The 25,428-nt window shown below is 43.5% G+C and overlaps 2 protein-coding genes across 4 annotated transcripts in view; both read right to left on the bottom strand.

Annotated features, from left to right (window-relative positions):
- Window positions 1-25,428, bottom strand: part of ZNRF1 (zinc and ring finger 1) — a 103,222-nt gene that overhangs the window by 48,609 nt on the left and 29,185 nt on the right. For 2 of the 3 annotated variants that reach the window (XM_028477617.2, XM_028477615.2), the window contains exon 2: window positions 18,684-18,761. The exons of the other annotated variant lie outside the window; for it this stretch is intronic. In XM_028477617.2, coding sequence (XP_028333418.1) covers window positions 18,684-18,761 — 78 coding nt within the window. The remainder of the gene's footprint in view (window positions 1-18,683; window positions 18,762-25,428) is intronic. 3 annotated transcript variants of the gene reach the window in all.
- LOC102990227 (transmembrane protein 203-like) lies at window positions 23,807-24,217 on the bottom strand. The gene has a single exon (XM_007102265.2). The coding sequence runs from the start codon at window positions 24,215-24,217 to the stop codon at window positions 23,807-23,809; it is 411 nt and encodes a 136-aa protein (XP_007102327.2).

Raw genomic sequence — 25,428 nt, 5'->3', positions numbered from 1 at the left:
GAACCCGTGTCCCCTGCATCGGCAGGCGGACTCTCAACCACTGCGCCACCAGGGAAGCCCTACTTAGCTCTTTTAATCAACCCTTTCTGATAAACAATTCATCTCACTTCAGCAACTGTCAACTTTAGTAAAAGGTCCAAGCATTAACCTTGAGCCGCTGTAGGAGGGAACTTCTCCAACTGCCTTCAGAGAAGCCTAGAGAGGTTCTATGGAGGGAGCAGTATTTCCCACACGACTAAGAAATGCATATTCTGAAGAGACATGGGGTGTCTGCCTCTGATACCCTAACCTCCCAACTGCTTCCTAATGGAACAACTACAAGGCATTACCTTCTTCTGAGATGCTCTTAAACAAATAAGGTTCTAAGTATGTTATTATAAATGAGATATAACAGGTCTGTCAAAGCAGGTTCTTTAAACTGTCTCGATTCTTTTGAAGTCACTGAACAGACATTTGCTTAGATCCTTCTAAGCAGTGTAACAGCGAGAATACTGACACTTTGTCAAGTCAAAGGTATAACCTAATTTTATGTTTCACAGATTAACTTGAGGGAAATACAATACAAACCAGTGTCTTCCACTGTCTCAGCAGCCAGGCTCTTCAGAAGGGGAGCCTCTCACCGTAATACTGAACTTAGGCCAATTTTCATTAAAAGGCCGCAGCCAGGTCAGAAGCTATGACAAAGCTGATTCTTTGAATTAACACTTTAAACCAAGATGATGGCAAGATGATTAATTCTGTTAAGAAAGCTGGGGAAGTGGAAGTTATACTTGGGTACAGGGATCAATTGCAAAGTTCCCATACTTTCCAATGTCCTCCTCCTTCGGTCACTTCTGACTAAGGCATCACAGAAGCTGCAGCGGGAACACCAGAGTGTCACTGCACGTCTCAATTCGTTGTGTCCCCTGAAAGGAGGCCACCCTTGGGCAGCCTTCCTGAGATCTTCTTGCCTCATTTTCTCAACCTCAGAAGTCTTCCCCAAAACCAAGGGTACAGCTGAGACTAATATCCCGGTGTCTGGACTCCTCCTCTGAGGCTGGTGTGCTAGTGTGGATTTCATGGTCCTGGTGCTCAAATGTGTAGACAGAACTTATCCCCCTACTCCTGGCCCAGGCAAGGTTGGATCAGCCTAACTTACCCAGGCTATCTAGTCATATAACCCTGTCCCAACTCTACGTCACTAGACCTTGTAAGTGCAAAAGAGAGATGGGAGAAATGAGGAGGACGGGAGAGATGAAGGAACGTAAACAATATGACTTCCAAGGGTCAGATGAAACAAAGCCAGCCTGAAGGAGAGGGGAGAGCAGTCAAATCTATCAGCCTAAGATCTTTACTCCATTTTAAAACTGATTTATGGGGACTTCCCTGGTGGCGCAGTGGTTAAGAATCCGCCTGCCAATGCAGGGGATACAGGTTCAAGCGCTGGTCCGGGAAGATCCCACATGCTGCGGAGCAACTAAGCCCGTGCGCCACAACTACTGAGCCTGCGCTCTAGAGCCCACGAGCCACAACTACTGAGCCCGCGTGCCTAGAGCCCGTGCTCCGCAACAAGAGAAGCCACTGCAATGAGGAGCCCGCGCTCCGCAACGAAGAGTAGCCCCTGCTTGCTGCAACTAGAGAAAAACCCACTTGCAGCAATGAAGACCCAACGCAGCCAAAAATAAATAAATAAAATTTAAAAAATGATTTATGGGAATTCCCTGGCGGTCCAGTGGTTAGGACTCCACGCTTCCATTGCAAGGGGGCACGGGTTCGATCCCTGGTGGGAAAACTAAGATCCTTCAAGCTGTGTGGCGTGACCAAAACAAAACAAAAAAACTGATTTATGCAACTTCCAGTCATTACAGGGAAAGTAAAAAACTCAAGCTTTGAGCTCCAAATACTTCCCTACTCACATGGAGAACTGGGAAGATCAAATAAGACCTAAGAACAAACTTCAAGAGCCAGAGTCTTTTGATGGCAGAAAAACTGGTTCCTAGGTGATCGAAGCCATTTCACCACAAACAAAATAAAAAGACTCTAGTTTTTTCTGACATCCTCACAGTACCAGAGATTTATTATAATTCACCTTGATGTATTACGCTGTTCTTTTTCAAATCCCACGGATATCTGATGCCAAGTCTGCAATGGGGAAGGTAACCGCCAAGTATCTCTAATGAGTCCCAGTGTTTAACCTGAAGACAGTTGAGAGCGGGCTCTTCCTGCAGCAGCAGGTCTGGGACATTTTGAGGGTTTCCTTCACAGCTCCCAAATGCTGCGCAGCTGGAGATCAAGGCCAGTATCTCATCATTTACATTCAAACGTGAAAAGCCTAGCAGGCAGCAGCCCCTGGGATGCAGCAGCTCAGAACCAGAACAAGGGAAAACCAGCATGGTTGAAAACCTCAACAAAGGTGTGCAGAAAGCCTGGTGCATCTTCTGGGTGAAGAGACTTGATTTACTTAAAGAAGAAAAGGAAAGGGGACAATTCTCCTGGCTCCAACCCGCCAAAGCTGCACCCAAAGCAAGCATAAGTCCTACTAGTTACTGCTATCTAACGTCTTACCGGTTTATCAAACTCAATCCAAACACTTCTGTCCAAAGCGGCATGATGAGAGTTGCTGCTTGTTCTGTGCTCAAGTGCAACACGGAGGGCTGGGACCCCCACTGTCCAGGAGGGCTCCAATTCCCCTTCAGGTTGCCCCCAACTTTAACCATTTCTCTCACTCTTCTGTGAGGTCTTTGGCAGCTTTTCTTCCTCAGCCTCTGCTGCCTGCGGTGCTGCTGGGCCAGCAGGTATGGGGAAATAATCCTTGGACTTCATTGTGACTGTGGTGTTATTCTCAGAGGGCCCCTTGCTACACTGCTACTGAAAGCCAAAAAAGGAAAAAGCTGCGCACAGCTGATGAGAACAGCCCACCTAACAGGACAGCCCCAGGCTATCGTCAGATCTATACACTCCTGCAGAGAAAGAAAAGGGAAGGGGGCAGGTCAAGTTTCAGAGTACTTACAGGACGAGAGGGGCAGAACAGAGGTTCTTCTCTCTCAGACCCCACATTTGCTGAGGGGTTTACAGTGGTGCTGGCCTCCACCCCCTCCATACTCAGCTCAAGGCTAAAATAGCGCTTCCCAAGGCAGGCAGGCAGCACCAACTCCACCGACTTCCTTGCAAAGCAGCTGTGGATGACCATCCTGAGGTCTGTGGGGTCATGAATCCTGTCTATGAAGTTTTCATTTTCTCCTGTAAAGTTATTTTCAATCCCACTTCCTAACGCTTTTGACTATGGAACTTGAACTAGAAGAAGGTTCAAACTGACAGAGACCCAGAGAAAGCAGAGGAAAGAACAGAAGAAACTGGGCCATCCTGCTGCCCTGAACCGGCCAACCTCCCAGCTAAGGGAAGGCTCTTTAGTCTTGGGGCTGAAGGCGCTTGTCTTCCTCAAGTCCCTCTCAATCAAGGACCAAATTAAATCATTTAAAATCATTAAAAAGGGACTTCCCTGGTGGTCCAGTGGTTAGGACTCCGTGTTTTCACTGCTGAGGACCCGGTTTCAATCTCTGGTTGGGGAACTAAGATCCCACAAGCTGTGCGGTGCAACCAAAAAACTAAAAAATAAAATCTGCCCCCATCAAAAAAAATCATTAAAAAAAATCTCCAGGTATTGATCAAACCTGGTGATTCTTGCTGAGCAAACAATAAAACAAAACTCTGTCGCCATCTATATTTGTTCTGGAATAACCCACTAAATTTCTCTTTAGATCAGAAATCTGCTTGGCATTAATAAGCACAAAACAAGCATTCGAGTTACACAGGAGTCAAAGGAGCAGGGAAATGGAGGCGGCTGACAGGGAGGAGGGTTTTCAAAGAAGCCCTGGAGCCATCGGATTCTGAATGAAGGAAAACCCCAGGAGATTCTAACCAAATCTGAAAGAAAACACAGATCAGGACTCTGTACGGAGAAATGCCATCATGACAAGATCCCTAAGTCTTGAGTTCCAACAAGCCAAGTAACTGAACGGGAAGATGCCACAGGACTGAATAAATGTGCTGGGGGAGGAAAGTTTTCCTGAGAAAAGTGAAAAGTTTAAACGAAAGCCAGGGGTCTAACAGGCGGAGCCAAGTGTCATCTTCCCGAGACCGTCCTCAAGCAGGCTTAGTCCACGGTTCATGAGGGGATTCTCGCCTGCCCTTCAAAGACCGAACACTTCACACGTTCACTGGGGTGTCACTCCAAGAACCACAGGCACGCCTGCCGGGAAGTTTTACCTCTGAACGAACGGGAGGACATAAACTGATTCTCAAAGCAGTAAACCAGGAGACACCCTGACGCATTCTCACTTTGTCTAGCTACCAAATGAAGGACGTCTGTGTGCTGCAATCCTGTTTGCCTTCTTTTTCTGACAATAAAACGACCAGAGCCGGAGAACACTGGGTTTTCTAGTTGCTTCTCAAGGGACTTACCAAAGTGGACGGTTGAACTTAGTGGTATTAAAGGTCTCTTCCATGAGACAAGTAGGTGGCAATTTCTCCTCCCACGCACTACTTGTGCACTTCAGTCCCTTTAAGTCTGTACAAGGATACAGTTCCCACCCTTTTTAAAGAGTGCTAATGCCACGTTCATTCTTTTACCAAGAAAGGTAAACAATGACATCAGACAGAACTATATACCTGACTTTCAAACCTGTTCTGGCCACAACCACTAGAACTTATGAGCAGTACTGTCATCGAAAATGATGGAACCCTCAGCCCAACACCTTATTTCCAGGGTCTCTGACCAGAGCCGCCAGACGGACACATGAACTAACATTACAGCCACTGGGACCTATGCAAGGAGACAAATCCTTTCACAGTCAACTTCCTCAAGCCCTGACGTCTGAAGAGGAAGATTCTAATTCATCTTTATGGATCGTTCTATTTCAAATATTAAAAAAAAAAAAAAGACTTCTGAAGTGAAATGGGGAGGGGGACCCATAGAAATAACCAGCAGCTACTAAGAGCTAAAATGGCTGCAGCTCTCAAAATTTTCTAAAGCAGCAAATAGTCCTCATTACATATAAATATAACCTGCCAGCTCAGCAAAGGAATGGATCTAGATTCTGAGCAGCTCCGGGATGGCTTTGGGTCACTGGCTGGCAAATGTCTTTACTGAGGAAATACCGGCGCAGAAACACTACTTGTTTTCCCCAAAGCTTGCGATGCGAATGACACGGTCTTGGTCCTTCCAGGGTATGTCCAGTGAGAGGCGAGGCTGACTTGCCCAGGGCAAGCTCAGTTCAGTAGGAAAGGCAAGAATCACCCCCTACAGGCTACGTGTTTATGCTGTTTTTCTTCTGTAAAATCAAGATCCTTTGTCTCCAAGCTCACCTGAAGAGGTCATGAGCAACATTCCCATGCCTATCTAGCAGAAGTGACTCTCCAGAGACCAGCAGGAAGGGGTTTCTTGCTCCAGACGGAGCTGGTGGGTCCACGATGCCTTTGGCTTTGTGGGCAGAGGAAAAGGCTCTCTCCCAGAGGGAGCAGCTGTGCCATCATCAAGCCTGCAGCCTTTCCAAGAAGACCTCACCGTCTGAGGACAGAACAGGACCTGCAGCTGGCCCAGTAGCACGGCAAGTGCTGGGGACCAAGTTCTTCCCAACAAGAGACACCCAGAACCTTCAATCAGGACCCTGGTTCTGCACAAGAAGGGAGAAATTCTAAATCCCAGGTCGGGGACTGGGAAAGTGGAGTGAATATGCACAAAGGGAGGGGTGGTACTTAGTTCTAGCTAGCCAGCACTACCACTTTATTCAGACCAGAGAAATAGTTCCTTTAGAAATCACTAAAATGGAAGCAAGGGGCAAAAACCCAAATGACGTTCCCACACTTCTCAACTCTCTTCTCCCATCAATGCAGCACGGGACAACACCTGGCCCTGCCTGCTGGGACAGGGAAGCCAGCTCTACAAATGAACAAGGACATCGGCCCACCCGCTCTGCCACTTAGAAAGCCTTCTTTCTGCATTTGCTCTGGGAAGCTGATAAGATCACAATAATAGGTTCATCCAGACACCCTCCTCCTTTAATTACTGTTCTAAAACAAGAGAGTTACACAGGAGAACCGACCAGGAAGAGAGTCAGACCCTCTTGTTTGGACTTGACCAGTATGAAAGGCCAGGTGTGAGTGACAAGGAGGGGCTGAGACTGTCCAGCTGATGGGGGCAGTGAAAGCCAAGGCACCATGGCTACAGAGCTGGTCTCACGCTCCAGAAGAGGCAACGCTCCACGTGAATAGGTGAGGCCAATCCCCCAGTGGAATTAACATCAGGAGAGGAACCAATGCAGTAATGCCATCACAGGATGGGCATGGAGGTGATGGTCAGGGAAGCAAAGAACGCTGCTATTACTGACTGGTAAATTTTTTTTTTTTTTTTTTTTTGCGGCAGGCAGGCCTCTCACTGTTGTGGCCTCTCCCGTTGCGGAGCACAGGCTCCGGACGCGCAGGCTCAGCGGCCACGGCTCACTGGCCCAGCCGCTCCGCGGCATGTGGGATCTTCCCGGACCGGGGCGCGAACCCGTGTCCCCTGCATCGGCAGGCGGACTCTCAACCACTGCGCCACCAGGGAAGCCCGACTGGTAAATTATTAAATCACTTCTTAAAGTAAAGAGCAATGATTCTGGACCCTTAAGTAGATGTGCCTGATTCAGAGATCAGAATAGGGGCTGAAAATACAGCACAAGACCTGAGAAGCCCACAGTGATCTCCTCTGTGCCAGCTCTACCCGCTGTGCCCTCCCCACGCTTTCTCTCTGCCCAGGATCTTAGACCAGAGACCAAGAGCTAGTGCCTAGCTTATCCCTGGACTCACGGAGGCCAGTGAGGCAGCGGCAGAACACCCAGGGAATCAGGAAGGCAAAGGGGCGTCAGCTTCTCCCTGGAAGGCCATGACTGGACTTCCAGAACCAGACCTCTGAAAGTACACTGCCCCTCACAACAACACTTGCTGGGTTTTATTTTCCTTCTCCAAACCAGGAACCACATTTCTGGATCAATACAGTTAACAAGGCATTTCACACCCTGGAAGACAAATTGTACATGAAAACGCTATGCTGTTGAAACACACAGCAGGCCGATTATCTTGCACAGGGCTCTGCCATTTCCACAGGAACCCCAAATCCAGAGGGCACTAAGTAGTCCTGCTGGGAGGAGAGGGGGTATGAAGTGAACTGTCAACAAGGAGGGAAGAAATGATTTTAAATGGAAGCAAACCTATGGGTTGAAGGAAGTTAATTCAATGAAAAGCAAAGTTCTGAGCTGGGCTTGGGAAGACGCTGGCCACCGAAGGGAATGTAACAGAAGAATGTGAGTGAGCTACCAGGACAAGCCAAACAAGCCAGTGGACGATGCTACAGCAGAGGCAGCCTGCACAGGGAGCCCAGGAGCCCAGAGCAATCAGGAAACCCCTAAAGGATCGTTTCTAAAGTCTAGATTTTCTTGAAAATGTGGCATGTCATCCCAATGCACGAAATGAAAAGACATCATCTGAGCGCACGAGGAAAACTCTATTTCTGTGAGTCAAGTCTGCTTATTCAATACTTGCGCTGTGTTTTGCAGCACAAGGCACACCTGTGATGGGAATTACAGATGCAAAGAGAGGAAGACCTCTGGGCCCACAAGTAGCCCTTGATGGCTGCAGTTTTCGTCTCTCCAGCTGGAGTCGTCAAGTTGGAGAATATAATTCTTTTCTGACCCTCTGTTCCCACCTTACACATATATTTAGATATTTGGTGTTTAATGTTAAGGTTCTAGCCACCCACCCAAACTAACTGAATTTTATAAGGTGAGGTGGGTAGTGAGATAAAAATCCCCGAGATTTCCTCTGGGATCTATGAATAGAGCTTCAGGAAGGCAGTTGGCCTACCTAGGGCAGGACTTCAAGGAAAAGAAAAGTCCGTTTCCTCAGGAGGTTCCTCCTTCACTTCCAGAACAGACGCCTCGCGGAGCCAAGTCACAGGATGTCTAGCCTCGGGAACACACGTGTCATATCCCTGATGGCAGCAAACGAAAACGCTTTTCCCATCTGCAGGCTAAGATTCTCCTCATTTTCCCATGGGTCACCAGCTCTATTTTAATTTTAAAAGTTGGTGCCACAACGGAGCAGTATCTGCCACAGAGGAGATCATGGAGAGATTAAAACTGCATTTGGTGAAATGCATCGAAACGATAAGACGGGCCGATGGAGGACTGCACAGACGAAGAGTTTGTGATAAAGCAAATACAGGAAAATGTTGATTGTAGAGTCTGGGTGGTGGTTATGTGGACGTTCACTGTATAACTCTCTTAATTTCACTGTCTCTGGAGGATCCATCTGCCTGAGGGTGGAGGCGGCCTTGCAGGAGGAGGGACACTCACATTTGTGAGATCGGAAGACCTGGCCTCACCTTAAACATGCTTGCTGGCCTGAAGGCGGCTTTGTCAGGTCAGTAGGGTTCTTTACAAAGGCATACATCAGAATCAGCTTCCTCAAAATTAGGGACCTTTACAAACGACTCACGCTTGGGCCCCACTCTAACTCTCCTGACCCACAAGCTGAGGCTGGCAGGGTAATGTAATTTTTCTATCTTGATGGGGGCTTACATCATTCTTGCGTATACACTGTCAAAACTCAGTGAATGTATACTTCAAATGTGTGCATTTCACTGTATGCAAATTTTATATCAAGAGAAACTATAAACAAATACTGAACACCATTTAATGGTATGCGTGTTGAAATATTTAGAGGAAAGTACACAGATGTCTGCATTTACTTTGAAATGCGTCGAAAAATAAGATTGATGGATGGATAGAAGAGTGGCAAGATGAAAAGAAATATGATGACAAAATAAGCATAGTAAAAAAGATGTATTTGGGGTGGGTCGTGATGGTGGTGGTGTTATGGCTGTGCCAGCAAACAAGTATTTTTTAGAAGTTCCTCAGGTTGGTTAAACAAACTGTGGTCCATCCGAACTGTGGAATGCTACTTAACAAAAAAAGAAAACAAAACAATAAAGGAATGAATTCTTGATATACACCACAACTTGGAAATGGTGGTCCAGTGGTTAAGACTCTGCGCTCCCAATGCAGGGGGCTCAGGTTCGATCCCTGGTCGGGGAACTAGATCCCACATGCCACAACTAAAGATCCCGCGTGCCGCAACAAAGACCCGGTGCAGCCAAATACATAAATAAATATTTTTTTAAGAAAAGAAAAAAGCCAATCCTGAAGGTTATACGCCTGTATATTCCATTTATAGAGCATTAACAAAATGACAAAATTATAGAGATGGAGAATAGATCAGTGGTTGCCAGGGGTTAAGGATGGGGGGAAAGGGATGGGTATGACAATAAAGGGAAGGACTGGGGATCTTGGTGGTGATGGAATATTCTATAGCTTGATTGTGGTGGCTGGTACTCCAACTTACACATGTGATAAAACTACACAAACTACACACACACACACACACACACACACACACACACACACACGGGTGGATGTCAAGTGGTGAAATTTGAAGGTCTGTGGATCGTCCCAAAGGTACCAATGCCAATGTCCTCGTTTTGATATTGTGCCACAGTTACATAAGATATACCATTGCAAGGGAACTGCATGAAGGTACAAGGGACCACTCCATTATTCTTACAACTTCCTGTGAATCTATAATTATTTCAAAATAAAAAGTTAAACAAAAGTTCCTCAGACGATTCCAAACTTCCCTAGTTAAGAACTACTCATTTAGTCTAACCACTTACTGTAGAGAAGAAAAATCAAAAGTCTATAGAGGTCTCTCAATCACAAAACTTTATCTTCTAATTCTAAAACTAAAGTAAACTTAATCAATTACCAAAAATGTTTATTGATATTTCTGAGCCATTTGTGCCTAAAGACACCATCCCTTCCTTCCTTGGGATAGTAATCGTGGCATTACATGAAATATTAGGATTGAGATAATCCAAATGGGTAATGTGGGGGAAAAAGAGGTAGGTCAAGTGGACCAAAAGGAGAGGAGAGGGGAAAAAAAAGAGAGAGAGAGAGACAGAGAGAGATGCTTTCTAAGTGACATTGGAGCAGGTGCAAATTTGCAAACTAAAAATTATAGAGTTTTAAAAAAAACTGAGTGTTTCACACCCATCATATCCAAGCCCTAGGTTTGTCAAAACGGGGTTCTCTCAGTTTTCAGAGCTTCTAAACCATTATTTGCTAGTAAATTTCAGGAGAAGCAGAAGGGGACATGCTCTAGACACAGCTGTTTCCATCTGTTGTTGAAAATAAGATCCTGTCTAAAAAAAGAAAATGTTAAAAAGTCATAAATCCTTCAAACTACAGCCTCAGCAGGGGAATGAACCCCGATTCTTTTCATCTTTTAAAATGTAAACACTTTGCTCTAGCTTGATCATATAGAAAAGGAAACCATTCTGACACATTTAAATGCTGATGTACTGATGCCCTTAAGAACCGGAAAATTAAGCAAAACAGGGCCCTCGCGGCTTCTACAATTTAACGACTTCACCATCCTCCCTGCTGCTTTTCACCACCCCATCCCTTCTCCAACCCCCAATCATTAAGAAAAAATAACCGGTAAGATCTTTGTAATCAGGATTAATAATGATTTGGGAGCCAAGAATCCTGGACTTGTTAAATTGTGAGAACGATACCAACTTGAGTCACTTGCTGAAAGTTCACAGGAGAGTAAACCTAAGACTTAAAAATTATTTGAAGTGCCAAGTCTCAATTCCCAAAATCAAAACCAGGGGAACTTCCAGTTACAGTAATATGACAGCCTAGAAAACCAGAAAACCCTACTGCTACAAATACCTAATACTATTGGAGAACAAAAGAAAGAACTGGAAATCCCCAAGTGCCAGAAACCAAGAGAACTGAAAAGAGAAAGTGAGGGTTGGGGGGAGGTTGGTCTGCTTGTGCTACAGAGGAAGAAAAGCCTCTCCTGAGGTCTGCAGCTGCAGGCCTGCGCCTCCTACTCTGATGATGAGGTTGCAGTCAAAAATTACAAAACACAGAGGGAAACAATCCACCAAGGGCAAGACTCCAAAAACAGTACAGTCTGACAGATCCTGCAAATACGTATACAGTAATGTCTACACCTTAACTTTTTTTTTTCCCTTTGGCTGCGTTGGGTCTTTGTTGCCGCATGCGGGCTTTCTCTAGTTGCGGTGAGCAGGGGCTACTCTTCATCGTGGTGCGCGGGCTTCTCATTGCAGTGGCTTCTCTTGTTGTGGAGCACGGGCTCTAGGCACGCGGGCTTCAGTAGTTGTGGCACGCGGGCTCTAGAGCGCAGGCTCAGTAGTTGTGGCCCACGGGCTTGGTTGCTCCACAGCATGTGGGACCTTCCCGGACCAGGGATGGAACCCGTGTCCCCTACATTGGCAGGCGGATTCTTAACCACTGCAGAGTCTTAAGCACTGCGCCACCAGGGAAGCCCCTACATCTTAACTTTTAAATGGTTCAGAAAAAATTATACATGAAAGAGACAAGGGAGTGAGATGGAAAAGAGTTCAAATACGACAAAATGTTAATTGGCTAAATCTAGGTGAGGGGAATATAGGTATTCGTTGCCCTCTTCTTTAAGTTTTCTGTAGGATTTAAATCTTTCAAAATAACAAATTGGGAAAAAGAAAAAAATATATCTTATACATTTATAAACATAAAACCAATGTCTGTATCACGGCAATTAAATATGGCAATGAATGTGGGGGTTAAAAAAGAATGAAAGAACTGGAGGAACTTAATGAATGATTTAATATGGTTCCCAGCCAAATAACTTACGGAAAGAAGTCCGTCCCCAGGAGATCATTTGAGGGAGAGTTAGTTCATTTCTTTCAGGGGATCTCATTTCCATACTACTTAGAGCAGAAAGTAGTATGCATTTGTATTGGATCATCTAAGGAAATGGAATTGCCAACCTCACCAAAAGATCTAAGAATAATATTTTCACTAGATATTCTACAGCCATGAATCCTGAATACTAAATTAGCAAAAGGCTTCTTATGTTAATGTCAAAGTGATTTTTAGAAAGAAACAATACAAGGGGATAAAAAAATAATTCATCTGTGGATTAAAAGAGCTTGTGGGACAGCAAAGCAGAACCTATGGGAAATTTAAAATGCATATACTAGAACAGGCAAACCAATACAGGAAGTATTGATAGATTGCCTAATTCTGGGAGACTTGGGCTGGGGCAGGCGGGGCAGAGAGAAGATGTGGAGGGTGCAGAGCTTCTTTCTGGGATAAATTGATGGTGATGATGGTTGCACACCCTGAATACACTAAAAAGAATTGTATACTTTAAATGCATGAATTATATGTGAATTGTATCTCAATAAAGTTGTGGAAAATGCTGGGCTTCCCTGGTGGCGCAGTGGTTAAGAATCCGCCTGCCAATTCAGGGGACACAGGTTTGAGCCCTGGTCCGGGAAGATCCCACATGCCACGCAGCAACTAAGCCCGTGCACCACAACTACCGAGCCTGTGGTCTAGAGCCTGAAAAGAACTACTACTTCACAACTACTGAAGCCCGCGTGGCTAGAGCCCATACTCTGCAACAAGAGAAACCACTGCAATGAGAAGCCTGCGCTCGCAACAAAGAGTAGCCCCCGCTCGCTGCAACTAGAGAAAGCCCGTGCCCAGCAACAAAGACCCAACGCAGCCAAAAATAAATAAATAAATAAATTTATATTAAAAAGTTGTGGAAAATGCATATACTAGAAAATAAAAATAATGTAAAATCATTATTGAGAGTGTCCAACTCAAAAACCTAGGAAAGAACTATAGAGCATACCCAAATAGAGGGAAAGGGAGGACAAACTGGCCCAAAACACAGCACCCAGCAGAAAATGACCATGGTGTTTTGGAAGAAAAAAGGTTACAGTGGCAGAGTAACATGGAAGCTAAGCTTCTGAGGACAAGGCCAAACACCATACCACAAATGGACCAATGAGGAGCCTCCCATCTCGGGGACAGCTGAGAAAAACGCCACCATCACACCCCCCATCCCCGATGCCATTTACATGCTAGAATTTGACCGTGTCAACATGCCGCCTCCATGTCCTCAAGTTGCTCTTTTCCAAATTAGCCTTTGGATGGGGCCCAGGTCATCTCTCTGGACCCTGCTGTGAGGAAAGCCAGGCATTTAAGTTTTCTGAGCTCTAACGGATGAAAGCAGGCCCTCATGAGGTTGGAACTCCAACATCCATTCCTGAGGGCAAAGAAGGTTCAGAAAGGACCTTCTCTAACCCAGTGAAAAGCATCTACAAAGCCACAGCAACGATCACTTTCGGTGGTGAAATTTTAAGAATGTTCTCTTTAAAATCCCTCTGCAGTCAGGAACAAATCAAGGATGCCCACCATAACTGCTTCCATTCAGTGGTGTATGAGCCAGCTGAGCCAGCGTAGTGTTACAGGCTGAACTGTGTCCCTCCTAATTCCTATGTTGAAGTCTTAACACCCAGTAACCCAGAGTGTGACTGTATTTGGAGATAGGGCAGTTAAGGAGGTAACTGAGGTTAAATTAGGTCGTTAGGATGGGCCCTAATCCTATATGACTAGTGTCCTTATAAGAGGTGGAGATTAGGATACACACACAGAGGGAAGACAGCCATCTACAAGCCAAGGAGAGAGGTTCAGAAGAAATCGACCCTGCCGACACCTTGATTTTGAATTTCCAGCCTCTAGAACTGTGAGAAAATAAATTTCTGTTGTTTAAGCCGCTCAGTTTGTGGTACCTTGTTATGGCAGTCCTAGCACACTAACACAATAAGAAAAAGACGCAAAAGATATAAGGACCAGAAAGGAAGAAGCACAAGTGTGATATGATTATCTGCATTAGGAAAGGCAGGAGAATCTACAAACTGCTAGAACTAATATAAGCTCAGTAAAATTGCCAGACGTGAGATCTACACACAAGAAAGTCAACAGGACCCCTCCTAATACACCAACAACAATTAGAAAACGAACAGGTATGTTAATTAACTGTCCCTCACTGTGCAGACAGATGAAAAAGTTGAGATATATTTATCCACATATCAAGGGAACACTACAAAGTAGTTAAAATAAATGGGCTGGATCTGCACAAATACATCTCAAAAACACAACTCTGAATTAAAAACCAAAAAAGCCAAGTTACAAAGAAACAGATACTTTCTATCTATTCATTTTTAATACACACACAAAATCATGGAGATGCATGTAAGTACAGCACAGATAAATCCACAGCAAGGGTGTTTATATTAAACATTTCATCTTGGTGATAGGCACATAGATGCTTGCCATATTATTTTCTGTACTGTTCTGTATATTTGAAAGGCTTCATTTTTCTGGATAAAAATAAAAAACTCTTGAGGTCCAGATAAATGCAAACATTAAATTCTAAGGGGCTCATGATGTTTTAAAAAGTCCCACAACAGGGTTCTCTACTATCTGTACACACATGCTTTTTCAGGGGACTTTAACCTCACTCCCACACTACTACTACCCCAGCAGGAAGGTAAAACCAGCAAAGAAAGCGATTTAATTTCCAAGACATTTATTTTCAAGTCAGAATAAAAACCAACTTCAGGTAGTGCCCTTTTCTCAGGGCTGTGTGATCGACTATAATCTGAAAGGTGTCAGGGATAAATATACCACCTTCTCCACCTGGGAGTAATCAGGGAGATCATTAAAGAGAAAATTCAGCCTAGTCAAAAGAGCAAGGCAGGATTATAGGCACCAGGTGCAACACGGTTCACATTCAAAGTCAAGTTAGGACCACAATACGGATGCCTAGGATAAAGCCAGTGATTGATAATGTCGTGGAATCTTTATTGCTAGGTTAAAAAAGAAATCTTAGATCCAGTAAAAACCTGCACTGGCCCCACCTATGCTTATTAGCAGTAACCTTCCCCACTCATCCATCCCCTCTCTATGCCTAGGATAATGACTCAAGCGTCCACTTCCCAGCCTTCTCCTAAGGGGAAAAAAAAAACAGTCAAGAATACCTAATAAAAAACTGTAGTGCAAAGGGCAGGGAGAGTTCATGTGTTTAATTTTAGTCAGTTACCAGGTTTTTCTTGAGCCCTGGCCAGAGTTATTCTGGTTCTGGCATGGGGAATCTATTTTGCATGGGTGTGGGTTAGATTAAAAACAAAGAAATAAACAAAACTCTCACAACAGGTACTCAAAGAACACGTCCCTAACTGAATCCATGAGGTCACCAGACAAGCACTGACCACTGATCCAATCAGGACACCTGCCAAGAGGTTCTGGTAAAGACAAGGGTTTCCCACAATACAGAAAGGGACAGGGGAGGCAGCTAACAGAATCACCGTCTCAAATCCTCTGCCACCGCCTCCTTCAGATGGAAGTATTAAGCAATGTTGGAGGGAAAAAAAAAAAAAAAATCCCACTTTCAAGAGACCCATGGATGAAAGAGAACCATGTTAAGCTCCCCTGGAAGATTAAAATATTAAATAACAGATGAGGTGCTTAAAATATTGTGTTACTCCATTTATAAGTATCTCACTATTGGTTCATTTGTTATATACACAGCCCTTTTTTCCAAGGGAAAGCAGAATGTCCATTAAACAATTTGATCCTTGTAAAATCAATGGCAGCAAAGTAAGTCAACAGGACGAGGGCGCCTGTCCTTTACCCAGCAAGGTTGATTGCAAAGGACTTCCAAGGATTAAATTCTGAAAGTCATGATCTGGGTTTTAAAATATGCAGCAAAGGTAGTTTCTGATTCACAGCAGATTCTTTGGAAAACAGTACTCCATTCAACCCCGAGATCCTCCTCATCTCTTAATATGCTCCCTCCTATAGCTATTTGTGTACTTTTACTACACACTGTCTCTTTGACCAGAGCATAAGCTCCATGAGGGCAAGAACCGTGTTTTGTCCATTTCTGCACATCTAGTAGGGCCTAAAATGATACCCTGCATACAGTCAAATGCTCAATAAACATTAGCTGGGTTTAAGCAAATCCGGCCCAAAGAGGCCTAGTGAAAGAGAAGGAAGATAAGAACTACAGTCTGGAAGGCGGCCTGTTCAAAAGAAATACACATTTAAAATGTTAAAAGATGAACAGCCATCCTTTGCAGGCCAGAGATATAATCTTCCTCTAAGTAAAATTGATGAAGGGAAGCACCAGAGTTTCCTCTGGCAAGCTTCTGAAAAGATAAAAGAATGTCTGGTTTGAGTGATAATGTGTTACAGGCTTAAGCAAGAACAGGTGAAAAAAATCTGATAAAACCACGAAGCTGCTGTTAACTCAACGCAGAGGGAACCAGGCTTGGCCAGGCTGCTTCACAACTCATGGCTACAAAGGTGGCTTTAAAATAAGGAAGGCTCAAAAAGAACAGGGAAGATAAAGGCATTATCCTCAACTGTTCTTTATTGTACATGGTCTCTTACTCCCATTATGTATTTATGGAGTGCCAACTACTGGTGAGCCATCGAGGTGAAGGGAAACACCCCAGTCATCGCTACTCAGGAGTTGGCCTTGGCTTGTGTTCTCATTAGCTGTTCAACCCGCTATTTGCCTAACCTGGAGAGAGGCCAGTACATCAAGTGTCTCTCAGGAACCATTTATTATAACCTCTCAAAGAGCAGTCAGGTTCAGTTTCTCTCTGAGAAGTCATAAAGACTCCTGAATGAAAAACACCAGGATTCAAAAACAGATAACCATCTTGTAGAAATCGACAAGCTGATCGTAAAAATTTAGATGGAAATATAAGGACCTAGTATAGCTAAAAAGATTTTGAAAAAGAACAAATTCGAAGAACATACACTACCAGATTTCAAAACTTAACTATAAAGCTGTAAGTAACCAAGATAATGATAGTCATATAAATCAATGGAACAGAATTGAGTCCAGAAATAATCCTTTACATTTATGGCCAGTTGATTTTGCCAAGTGAATTCAGTGGGGAGAAAGAACGGTCTTTTCAACAAATGCGGCTAAGACAATTGAATGTACAAGTCGTTCTTTAAAAAAAAAAAAAAAAGAAGGAACTGAGACCCTTACCTCATACCATACCCCAATATTAACTTAAAATGGAATAGAAACATATGTAAGAACTAAAACTATAAAACTTCTAGATGAAAACACAGGAGAAAATCTCTGTTATCTTTGGATTAGACAAAGATCTTTTTACATATGACAACAAAAGCATGATCAATAAAAGAAAACCAGTGATAAACTGGACTCAATCAAAATTTAAAATATTTGCTCTTTAAAAAACACCATATAGGGCTTCCCTGGTGGCGCGGTGGTTGCGCGTCCGCCTGCCGATGCAGGGGAACCGGGTTCGCGCCCCGGTATGGGAGGATCCCACATGCCGCGGAGCGGCTGGCCCTGTGAGCCATGGCCGCTGAGCCTGCGCGTCCGGAGCCTGTGCTCCGCCGCAACTGAAAAGACAAGCCATATATTGGGAGAAAACATTCTCAAATCACATATCTGGAATACACAGGGAACTTTTAAAACTCAGTAAGAGAACAGCCAACCTGGTAAAAAACAAATGGGCAAAGGTATGAGTAGACATTTCACCAAAAAAGATATATGAATTGCTATTAGGCACACGAGAAGAGGCTCAACATCATTAGTCACTGGGGAAATGCAAATAAAAAACCACAATAAGATACCACTACCCACCTACTAGAATAGCTATAAATTCCTAAGACTGACAATACCAGGTGTTTTGAGGATGTGAGAGAATTGGAACCCCCATCCACTGCTGAAATGTACAACCACTTTGGAAAAGCCTGTTTCTTAAAAGGTTAAACAAAGACCTGCCATGTGGAAACACATATCCACATAAAAACTTACACATGAATGTTCACAGCAGCATAATTCATATTTGCCTTAAACTAAAAACAGTCTAATTGTCTACCACCTGGTGAATGGATAGACAAAATGCAGTAAGTTCATACAATGGTAAACTATTTAGCATTAAAAAGGAACAACACGCTCAACATGCAGGAACCTAAAAGAAGGAAGCCAAATGCAAAAGACTTCATATTATATGATTTCATTTATAAGAAATTCCCAGAAAACACAAATCCAGGACAGCAGATCAGTGGGACTGAGCAGGGACTGACTATAAACAGATATAATGTAACTTCTGGGGGGATGGAAGTGTTATAAAACTGGATTTTAGTGATAGTTGTACAACTCTGTAAGTGAAAATCTTTTGGGATACTTTCTAGTAGAAATGGAGTTTTCAGGCAGAGAACTAAGAAAGAGATTTCTCTATAACAGTGCTTTTCCAACTTTAGCAAGTGTAAGAATCACCTGGAAAACCTGTTAAAACCCAGACACCCCAGATATCCTCCCATCCCAGATATGGATTCAGAAGGTCTGGGATGGGGCCCATGACTTTGCATTTCTAAGAAGCTCCCAGAATACTCAGTAAAAATAGATTCCAAAGTCCCACCAGAGATCTATTACACAGCCTCTTCAGGAGAGGAGGGCCTGGGAATCCACGCCTCTTACAGGGAGAGTCACTCCCGGTATCCATTTACAGGGGATTGGTTCCAGGACACCCTCACCCCCCGCAACGGAAACCAAAATCCATGGATGCTCAAGTCCCTTACATAAGATGCATAAAACCTACATACATCCTTCCATATGCTTTAAATCATCTCTAGGTTACTTACAATACCTAATATAACGTAAACACTATGTAAATATTCAATAGTTACCAGTGAGTGGCAAACTCCAGTTTTGCTTTTTGGAACTTTCTGGAATTTTTTCCATGGTTGAATCCATGCTTTGGGAACCTGTGGACGGAGAGGGCCAAATGTATAGGGAGAATCCCATGCTGAATCTCATGGTTCAGCACTTCATGAACTACAACACTCTCATGTACAATTAACTCCAGTAGTTTGAAGAGTAAAATTTGTGTGTTCCTATTTTGAAAATGATAAAAGTAAATGTCCTATATTTTAAATGGTTCAAAATCAGAAGGGGTTCTGCCTTAGGCCTTTCTAAATAAGGTAATTTGCAGAGAAGTAAATTGTATTTATTCAAGGCATTCTAAATATGCCTCCACATTTTAAAAAAATTTCTCCTTTAAAAATGTTTAGGCCACTTTTCAGGCTGAATCTAATTTTATACCTGTTCAGATGCAAGATCACATGTCTTTCTGAATTCTTAACAGGGATGTGCAATTGTCTGATCCATAGGATCACAATTCTGACTGCCACAGATAACACTCAGCAGCAGTGGTGCCATTTTTAATGGTTCAACTCAGTAACTACTGGAGTCTAATGCTCTGCTATCACAGAAGACCCAGACACAGAAGACCAAGTGTGTACCGGGAATTCACCATACTTTTTAGTATCATAAAAAAAAATAGTACTAAACATCAGTGTGTGCGGGAACAGACGGGGGACATTTTTACAGATGATATTTTTACACAGCAGGACTGTGTTCTAGAAAAAAATGAAACAGTGCTTAAATTATTTTCAATTTCTCTGATCACTATGGTTCAAAGGAGAGGGAGTGGTCTCGCACATCGTATGCCATGTTGCAGGAGCCAGAAAGAGCCAGGCTGAGTGCTTAGAAGAGCACACACGGGACTTCCCTAAGAGCACCTCACCTCACCGTTTCTGCAGATTCTGACTGAAATGGCCTGGGGTGGGGCTCAAGCTCTCCAGAGGAAGGATTCAATGATAAATTATATATCTAAAGTCAGTCACAACAATACTGTCCATCCCACAGGCTTCTCTGCAATGGCCCCTCTCCTAGCCCAGATTCCTATTTAGACCCACAGAATGCGGAGGAAATGACAGCAAGTAACTTCTGAGGCTGGACCCTAAGAGAACGTCAGCTCTGCTTTCACTGCTTGGAATGCTTGCTCTTGGAATCCAGCTCCCACGTAATGAAACCCAAGCTAGACAAGTGACGAGAAAGCCACTTGGAGAGGGAGAGATCCTTGCCTCCTAGCCACGCCCACCAAGGTCCCTGTCGTGTGAGTGAAGCCATCTTAGATGTTCCACCCACAACTACAATCTCATGAAACGCCCCACCTGTGGCCACACAGAGACGAACCACCCAGCTGAGCCCTGCCTCAATTCCTGAGCCACAGAATTATGAGCAAATATAAAATGGCTGTGTTCTAAAGCCATTAAGTTTGGGGGTAGGTTTTGTTACCTAACAATAGAGTATAAAAATAGGTTTCAAGTCTGCTCTCAAACGTTTTTCTAGGTAAATGGTGTGCAGACTGTAGTCAACATGTATGGACTTGGTCTCTATACACCTCAGGGGTGGGAGGAGCCTGAAATCTAGCTACCGGGGAAAGAAAATAAGCGTTCATAAGCCAGACCTAATCTGCTTCATAGACTTTTTCACATCTGTCGGCAAAAGATTTTGTTGCTTCCCAAACTGTATATTAAAAAATCAAGTTACAGGGCTTCCCTGGTGCCGCAGTGGTTGAGAGTCCGCCTGCCGATGCAGGGGACACGGGTTCGTGCCCCGGTCCGGGAAAACCCCACATGCCACGGAGCGGCTGGGCCCGTGAGCCATGGCCGCTGAGCCTGCGCGTCCGGAGCCTGTGCTCCGCAACGGGAGAGGTCACAACAGTGAGAGGCCCGCGTACCGCAAAAAAACAAACAAACCAAAAAAAAAAAAAAAAAAATCAAGTTACATGAATGCTTTATGTTTTTCTAAAGGCCAAATCAGACACAGGACCGCCACTACACACCAACCTATCAATGTGATTCCACTCATATTAAGAGTTTACTGAAACAGAAGGAACAAAAGACCCTAAAGACATAGCTTTCTACAGTATCATCCAGTCTGCTCTTCCCTCTATATACCAGCACCCCTGTCAATTTTACAATAGGGAAGAGAATTTAAACCCAATCACATCTAAGATGCGACCCATCACAAAGGCTGCACAAGCAGATGCTGAGTCAGGCAGATTCAAATTCTGGCTTTGTCTTTTCCCATCTATAAAATGGGAAGTTTGGCACTGAATGAGCGCTCAAGAAATGTCAAGTTCATGTTTACCTTCTCTCTTCCCTCCCAAATCAATGCAACTGAACCTATAAAGTACTGCATAGCCCAAGGATTTTCTTGAACGTCTAAGCAAACAGGATAAAGAAACTGAATCACATACGGCTCAGTTCACAGTGCTCAGGGGAATTAAACATAAGTATCCAGGTACACTGAATAAATCTTACTGATCCAAGTACCATACAGGTATTACTATCCTTTCAAGTGTTTACAATTTCAACATCTGAGAAAGAAAATTAGTGAAGTTGCTTCCATATTTGTGGACAGGTTGTCCAAAAATTTTTCAATGACAGAGCAGATAACTTAGCTGCCAGAGAACAGGCCATTCTTGTCTAGAGATAGATCCTTAAAAGGGGAAGTGCAGAGATGAGCTCTGAGCCTAAAGCAGCTATGCAAGTCTTAATGATCCCAACTCACAACTGAGAGCTGGCTAGTGAACACTTCAGTGCTGGGAAGTAACAAGTCCTTGAGTTTATGGCTTGAGAGAGAGGAAGGCTTTGGTTGAAACAGGACAAATAGTCTTCATATTCAGAAGGATGCTAACAGGTAGAGGAACTTAGTTCTGCTAGGGTTTAGGAGACCAAAGATTCCCAATATGATCCCTGATTCTTATATAAGGTACTAAGTTGAATCTTCTACTCTAACTGGCATCAAATTGATACTGGCAGGCTCCTACTAATTATAGCCCAGTCTTTACCTGTCTCTGTTATACTGAAATTTCCTCACCCTTTTAGTCACCTGAACCACAGAACCAGAAAAATAAGACTATATGTGCTTTCAGGTCTCAACTTAATATAATTTGCTCAAATCTTATAATGTCTGCTCTACGAACTGTGAAATCTCAATTTTATTATTTAGGGACTACTCACTCACCCTCCTCTCAGGTACAGTGGTTGAACTTGAGGCAGCAGTGAAGGACCTAGAAATCTTCTGCTGAAGGCAAATAAATGGAAGAATACTGTTGCAAGGTTCTTAGCCTATCCATGAAGTAGTATAAGACTAACTGAAGATACACTATGGTAAGTTAAAAATGTATAATGTAAAACCTAGAGCAACCCCTAAAAAAAATAAGCCAAAGAGGTAAAAAGCTAACAAGCTCATAGTGGAGATAAAATAGAATAATAAAAAATTCTCTTAGTCCAAATGAAGTCAAGCAAAGAGGATAAAAAGAAACAAAGAACAGAGACAGAAAACACGCAAGATGGTCAACTTAAACCCAATCATACTGATAATTGCATTAAATGCAAACATTCCAGTTAAAAGGCAAAGATAGTCTGGATAAAAGCAACACAAAATTGTATGTTTTCTCTAAGAAACCCATTTTAAACAAGAAGATACAGATAGATTAAAAGTAAAAGGATAGAAGAAGATAACCATGTGAACACTAATCAAAAGAAAGCTGAAGTGGCTACAATTATTGCTGGAGATTTTAACACTCTGCCCTGTATCACTGATAAAACAAGTAGACAGCAAATCAGTATAGTTCCAGAAGACCTGAAAAACACCATCAACCAAATTGACCTAACTGACAATGATAGAAAATCTACTCAAGAACAGCAGAAAACACATCCTTTTCAAATGCATGTTGAATGTTCAGCAAACTAAAACATATTCTGAGCCACAAAACAAATCTCAAAAAAAATTTAAGAGGATTCAGGTCATACAAAGTATGTTCTCTGATCACAACAGAATTAAACTAAAAACCAATACCAGAAAGATATCTGGAAAATCCCTAAATATGTGGCAATTAAACATGACACTTCTAATAACCTATAAGTTATAGGGAAAAAAATCACAAAAAATTAGAAAATATATTGAAATGAATGAAAATAAAAGCACAATATATCAAAATTTATAGAATACATAATATTTTTAAACAACTAAATAAAATAGTGGTTTTGTTTGTTTATTTTCAGCAAAACATTCTCTTATTTTATTTTTATCTCAGCAAATGTTCTCATTTGGCACCTGACTGGCATCAAACCAAAGCCCTTAGGCCAACAGGCGTGGCCTGAGACCATCTGCAAACTTCCCATGTGTAGGTCTCAATGGCTATGCGCGTCAGAGCACCTGTTCCTCTCTGGTCCCTTAGGGCCGCCTAAAGGTCTCAGGTGCACTAACAGTGCCGGCCATGAGGTGGTGGAAAAGTCGGACACTGCAATCTGCTGGGATAGGAAGACAAGCAGTGCGTTGAAAGAAAGTTCTTTTCTCAGGCGACAGATATCCAGATAGGGTCCCAATCATGCTTATTCAACATACTCCTGTCTGCCTGGGCTGGAATGAAGAAAGAGCCATCCTTCCCAAGGCAACTGGGGAGGAGACACAAGCTGGTTTACACTTTTTAGAGCTCAAGCATCTAAGGAAGTCTTGTCTGGGGGGATGGGGCAGTAAGCTCTCAGGTCAGCACTGCTGGCCAGGGGAGATCCCGAGTCCAGCTTTGCAGCCTTTGCACAGTGGGTACTTTCCCAGGATCCATGAAAATACTCAGAGCCCATCAGGACATTTTACTTATATGCAGTTTCCAACTGTCAGAGGAGTTCAGGACTGTCTGGCCTTCTCAGGATCCTTCTCAGGATCTCAATTCAAGATTAGCTATTCAAAGTATGAAATAAGAGGGAATACATTTTAAGAATCAAGGCTGCTCTTTTCAGCCCTGCTGAGGGAACAATTTCAGACATGACTTTTAGAGAGGCAGCTGGGCACCCAGCAGGGCACAAGCTGGCTTTCAGACCCAGACTTCTCCTCTGGTGCGGCAGAAGTGGGACCTCAGCCTGGGGTCCTGCATTCCAGCTTATCTTCTGCGAGCCTAGCTGACCCGGCAGGCACGGATCATGAGCAGCTGCAGGAGAGTGAAGACCGGAGACGCGATCAGGCCGAGCCAGAGCTTCCGAGTCTGCTCCACCAGCTTCTGGCACAACAACATCTCGAAGACGAACTTCAGGCTAAGAACCGTGAGAACCCAGAAAAGGCGGAGCACGGCCAGCCGCTTCTCTCCATCCTGCAAGAGGCGCACGGAGACGATAGTGGTGAAGTAGGTGCTGAGCCGGTCAGCGGTGAAGAACGGCACGAACACGTTCCACCAGGAGAGGCCGGGAGCCAGGCCGTCCACACGCAGGGCCAGCAGCACGGAGAACACCAGCAGGGCCAACAGGTGCACGAAGATCTCTAAGGTAGCAAAGCCCAGCCACTGCACCAGCTCCCGGAGCGAGAAAAGCATCGCGCGGGTTAAGCGCGGGCCAGGGCCCGCCCGACGGTCCCACCCGCCGGCCCTCGGCCCTGGTACGCAGCTGATCCCCCCTGCCCCCGCGCGGGACCCAGCACTGGCCGCCAGCCGACGACCGCCTTGCTCGGACGCCATGCCCCGCCGGGCTCGGCCCAAGTGCCTAAAATAGTGTTTATAGGGAAATTCATGGCTTTAAATGCTTTAGAAAAGAAGAAAGGTCTAAAATCAGTGATTTAAGCTTCAAGCTTTAGAAGCTAGGAAAAGAAGAGCAAATTAAACTGAAAGAAGGAAGAAATAAAAAACAAATCAAAATAGAAGAGAGAAAAACAATAGATTGAATCAATGAAACCAAAAGCTGGTTCACTGAAACAATTAAGAAAATTGATAAATCTCTAGGAAGACTAATCAGAAAAAAGAGAAGACACAAATTTCCAATGTCAGGAATGAAAGACGGGTAAACATTCTTACAGCCACTAAAAGTATAAAGAAACATTACAAACAACTTTTTGCTGATAAATTCAACAACTTAGATGAAATGGACAAATTACATGAAAAAGACAAACTACTAAAGCTTATTTGATAAGAAAAAAGTAAACTGAATAGCCCTACTATACCCGTTAAAGAAATTAAATTTTTAGTTAAACTTTTCTACAAAGAAAATTCCAGGCCCAGAAGTCTTTATTGGTGAATTCTATCAAACATTTAAGAAAAAAAAAATACTACACAACATGGTCCAGGAAATAGAAAAGAAACACTTCCCAAATCATTGTATGAGGCCAATATTACTGGTACCAAAACAAGACAAAAATATTACTTGAAAAGAAAATTACAAATACTCCTTATAAGCATAAAAGTAAAAATCCTTAGCAAAATTTTAACAAATTGAAATGAATAACATATAAAAAGAGTAATATATCATGACCAATTGGATTCGTTTACTCTTAGAAATCAATGTTATCCATCATAGTAACAGAATAAAGGAGAAAAATCTTATGATCAGCACAACAGATGCAGAACAAGCATTTGAAAAAACTCAACAGCCACTGAAAATAAAAACTCTCAGTGAACCAGAAATAGAAGGAAACTTTATAAAACAGCTAGCATCATACTTAATAATGGGAGACTGAATGCTTCCTCCTAAGGCTGGGAACAAGCCAAAGATGCCTGTCTCACTACTTCTATTCAACATTGTACTGGAGATCCTA

Source organism: Physeter macrocephalus, chromosome 17, assembly GCF_002837175.3.
Source record: "Physeter macrocephalus isolate SW-GA chromosome 17, ASM283717v5, whole genome shotgun sequence".
NCBI classification, from domain to species: domain Eukaryota; kingdom Metazoa; phylum Chordata; class Mammalia; order Artiodactyla; family Physeteridae; genus Physeter; species Physeter macrocephalus.
Note: the sequence above shows the minus strand (reverse complement) of the source record. Positions and strands in the feature narration are given on the sequence as shown.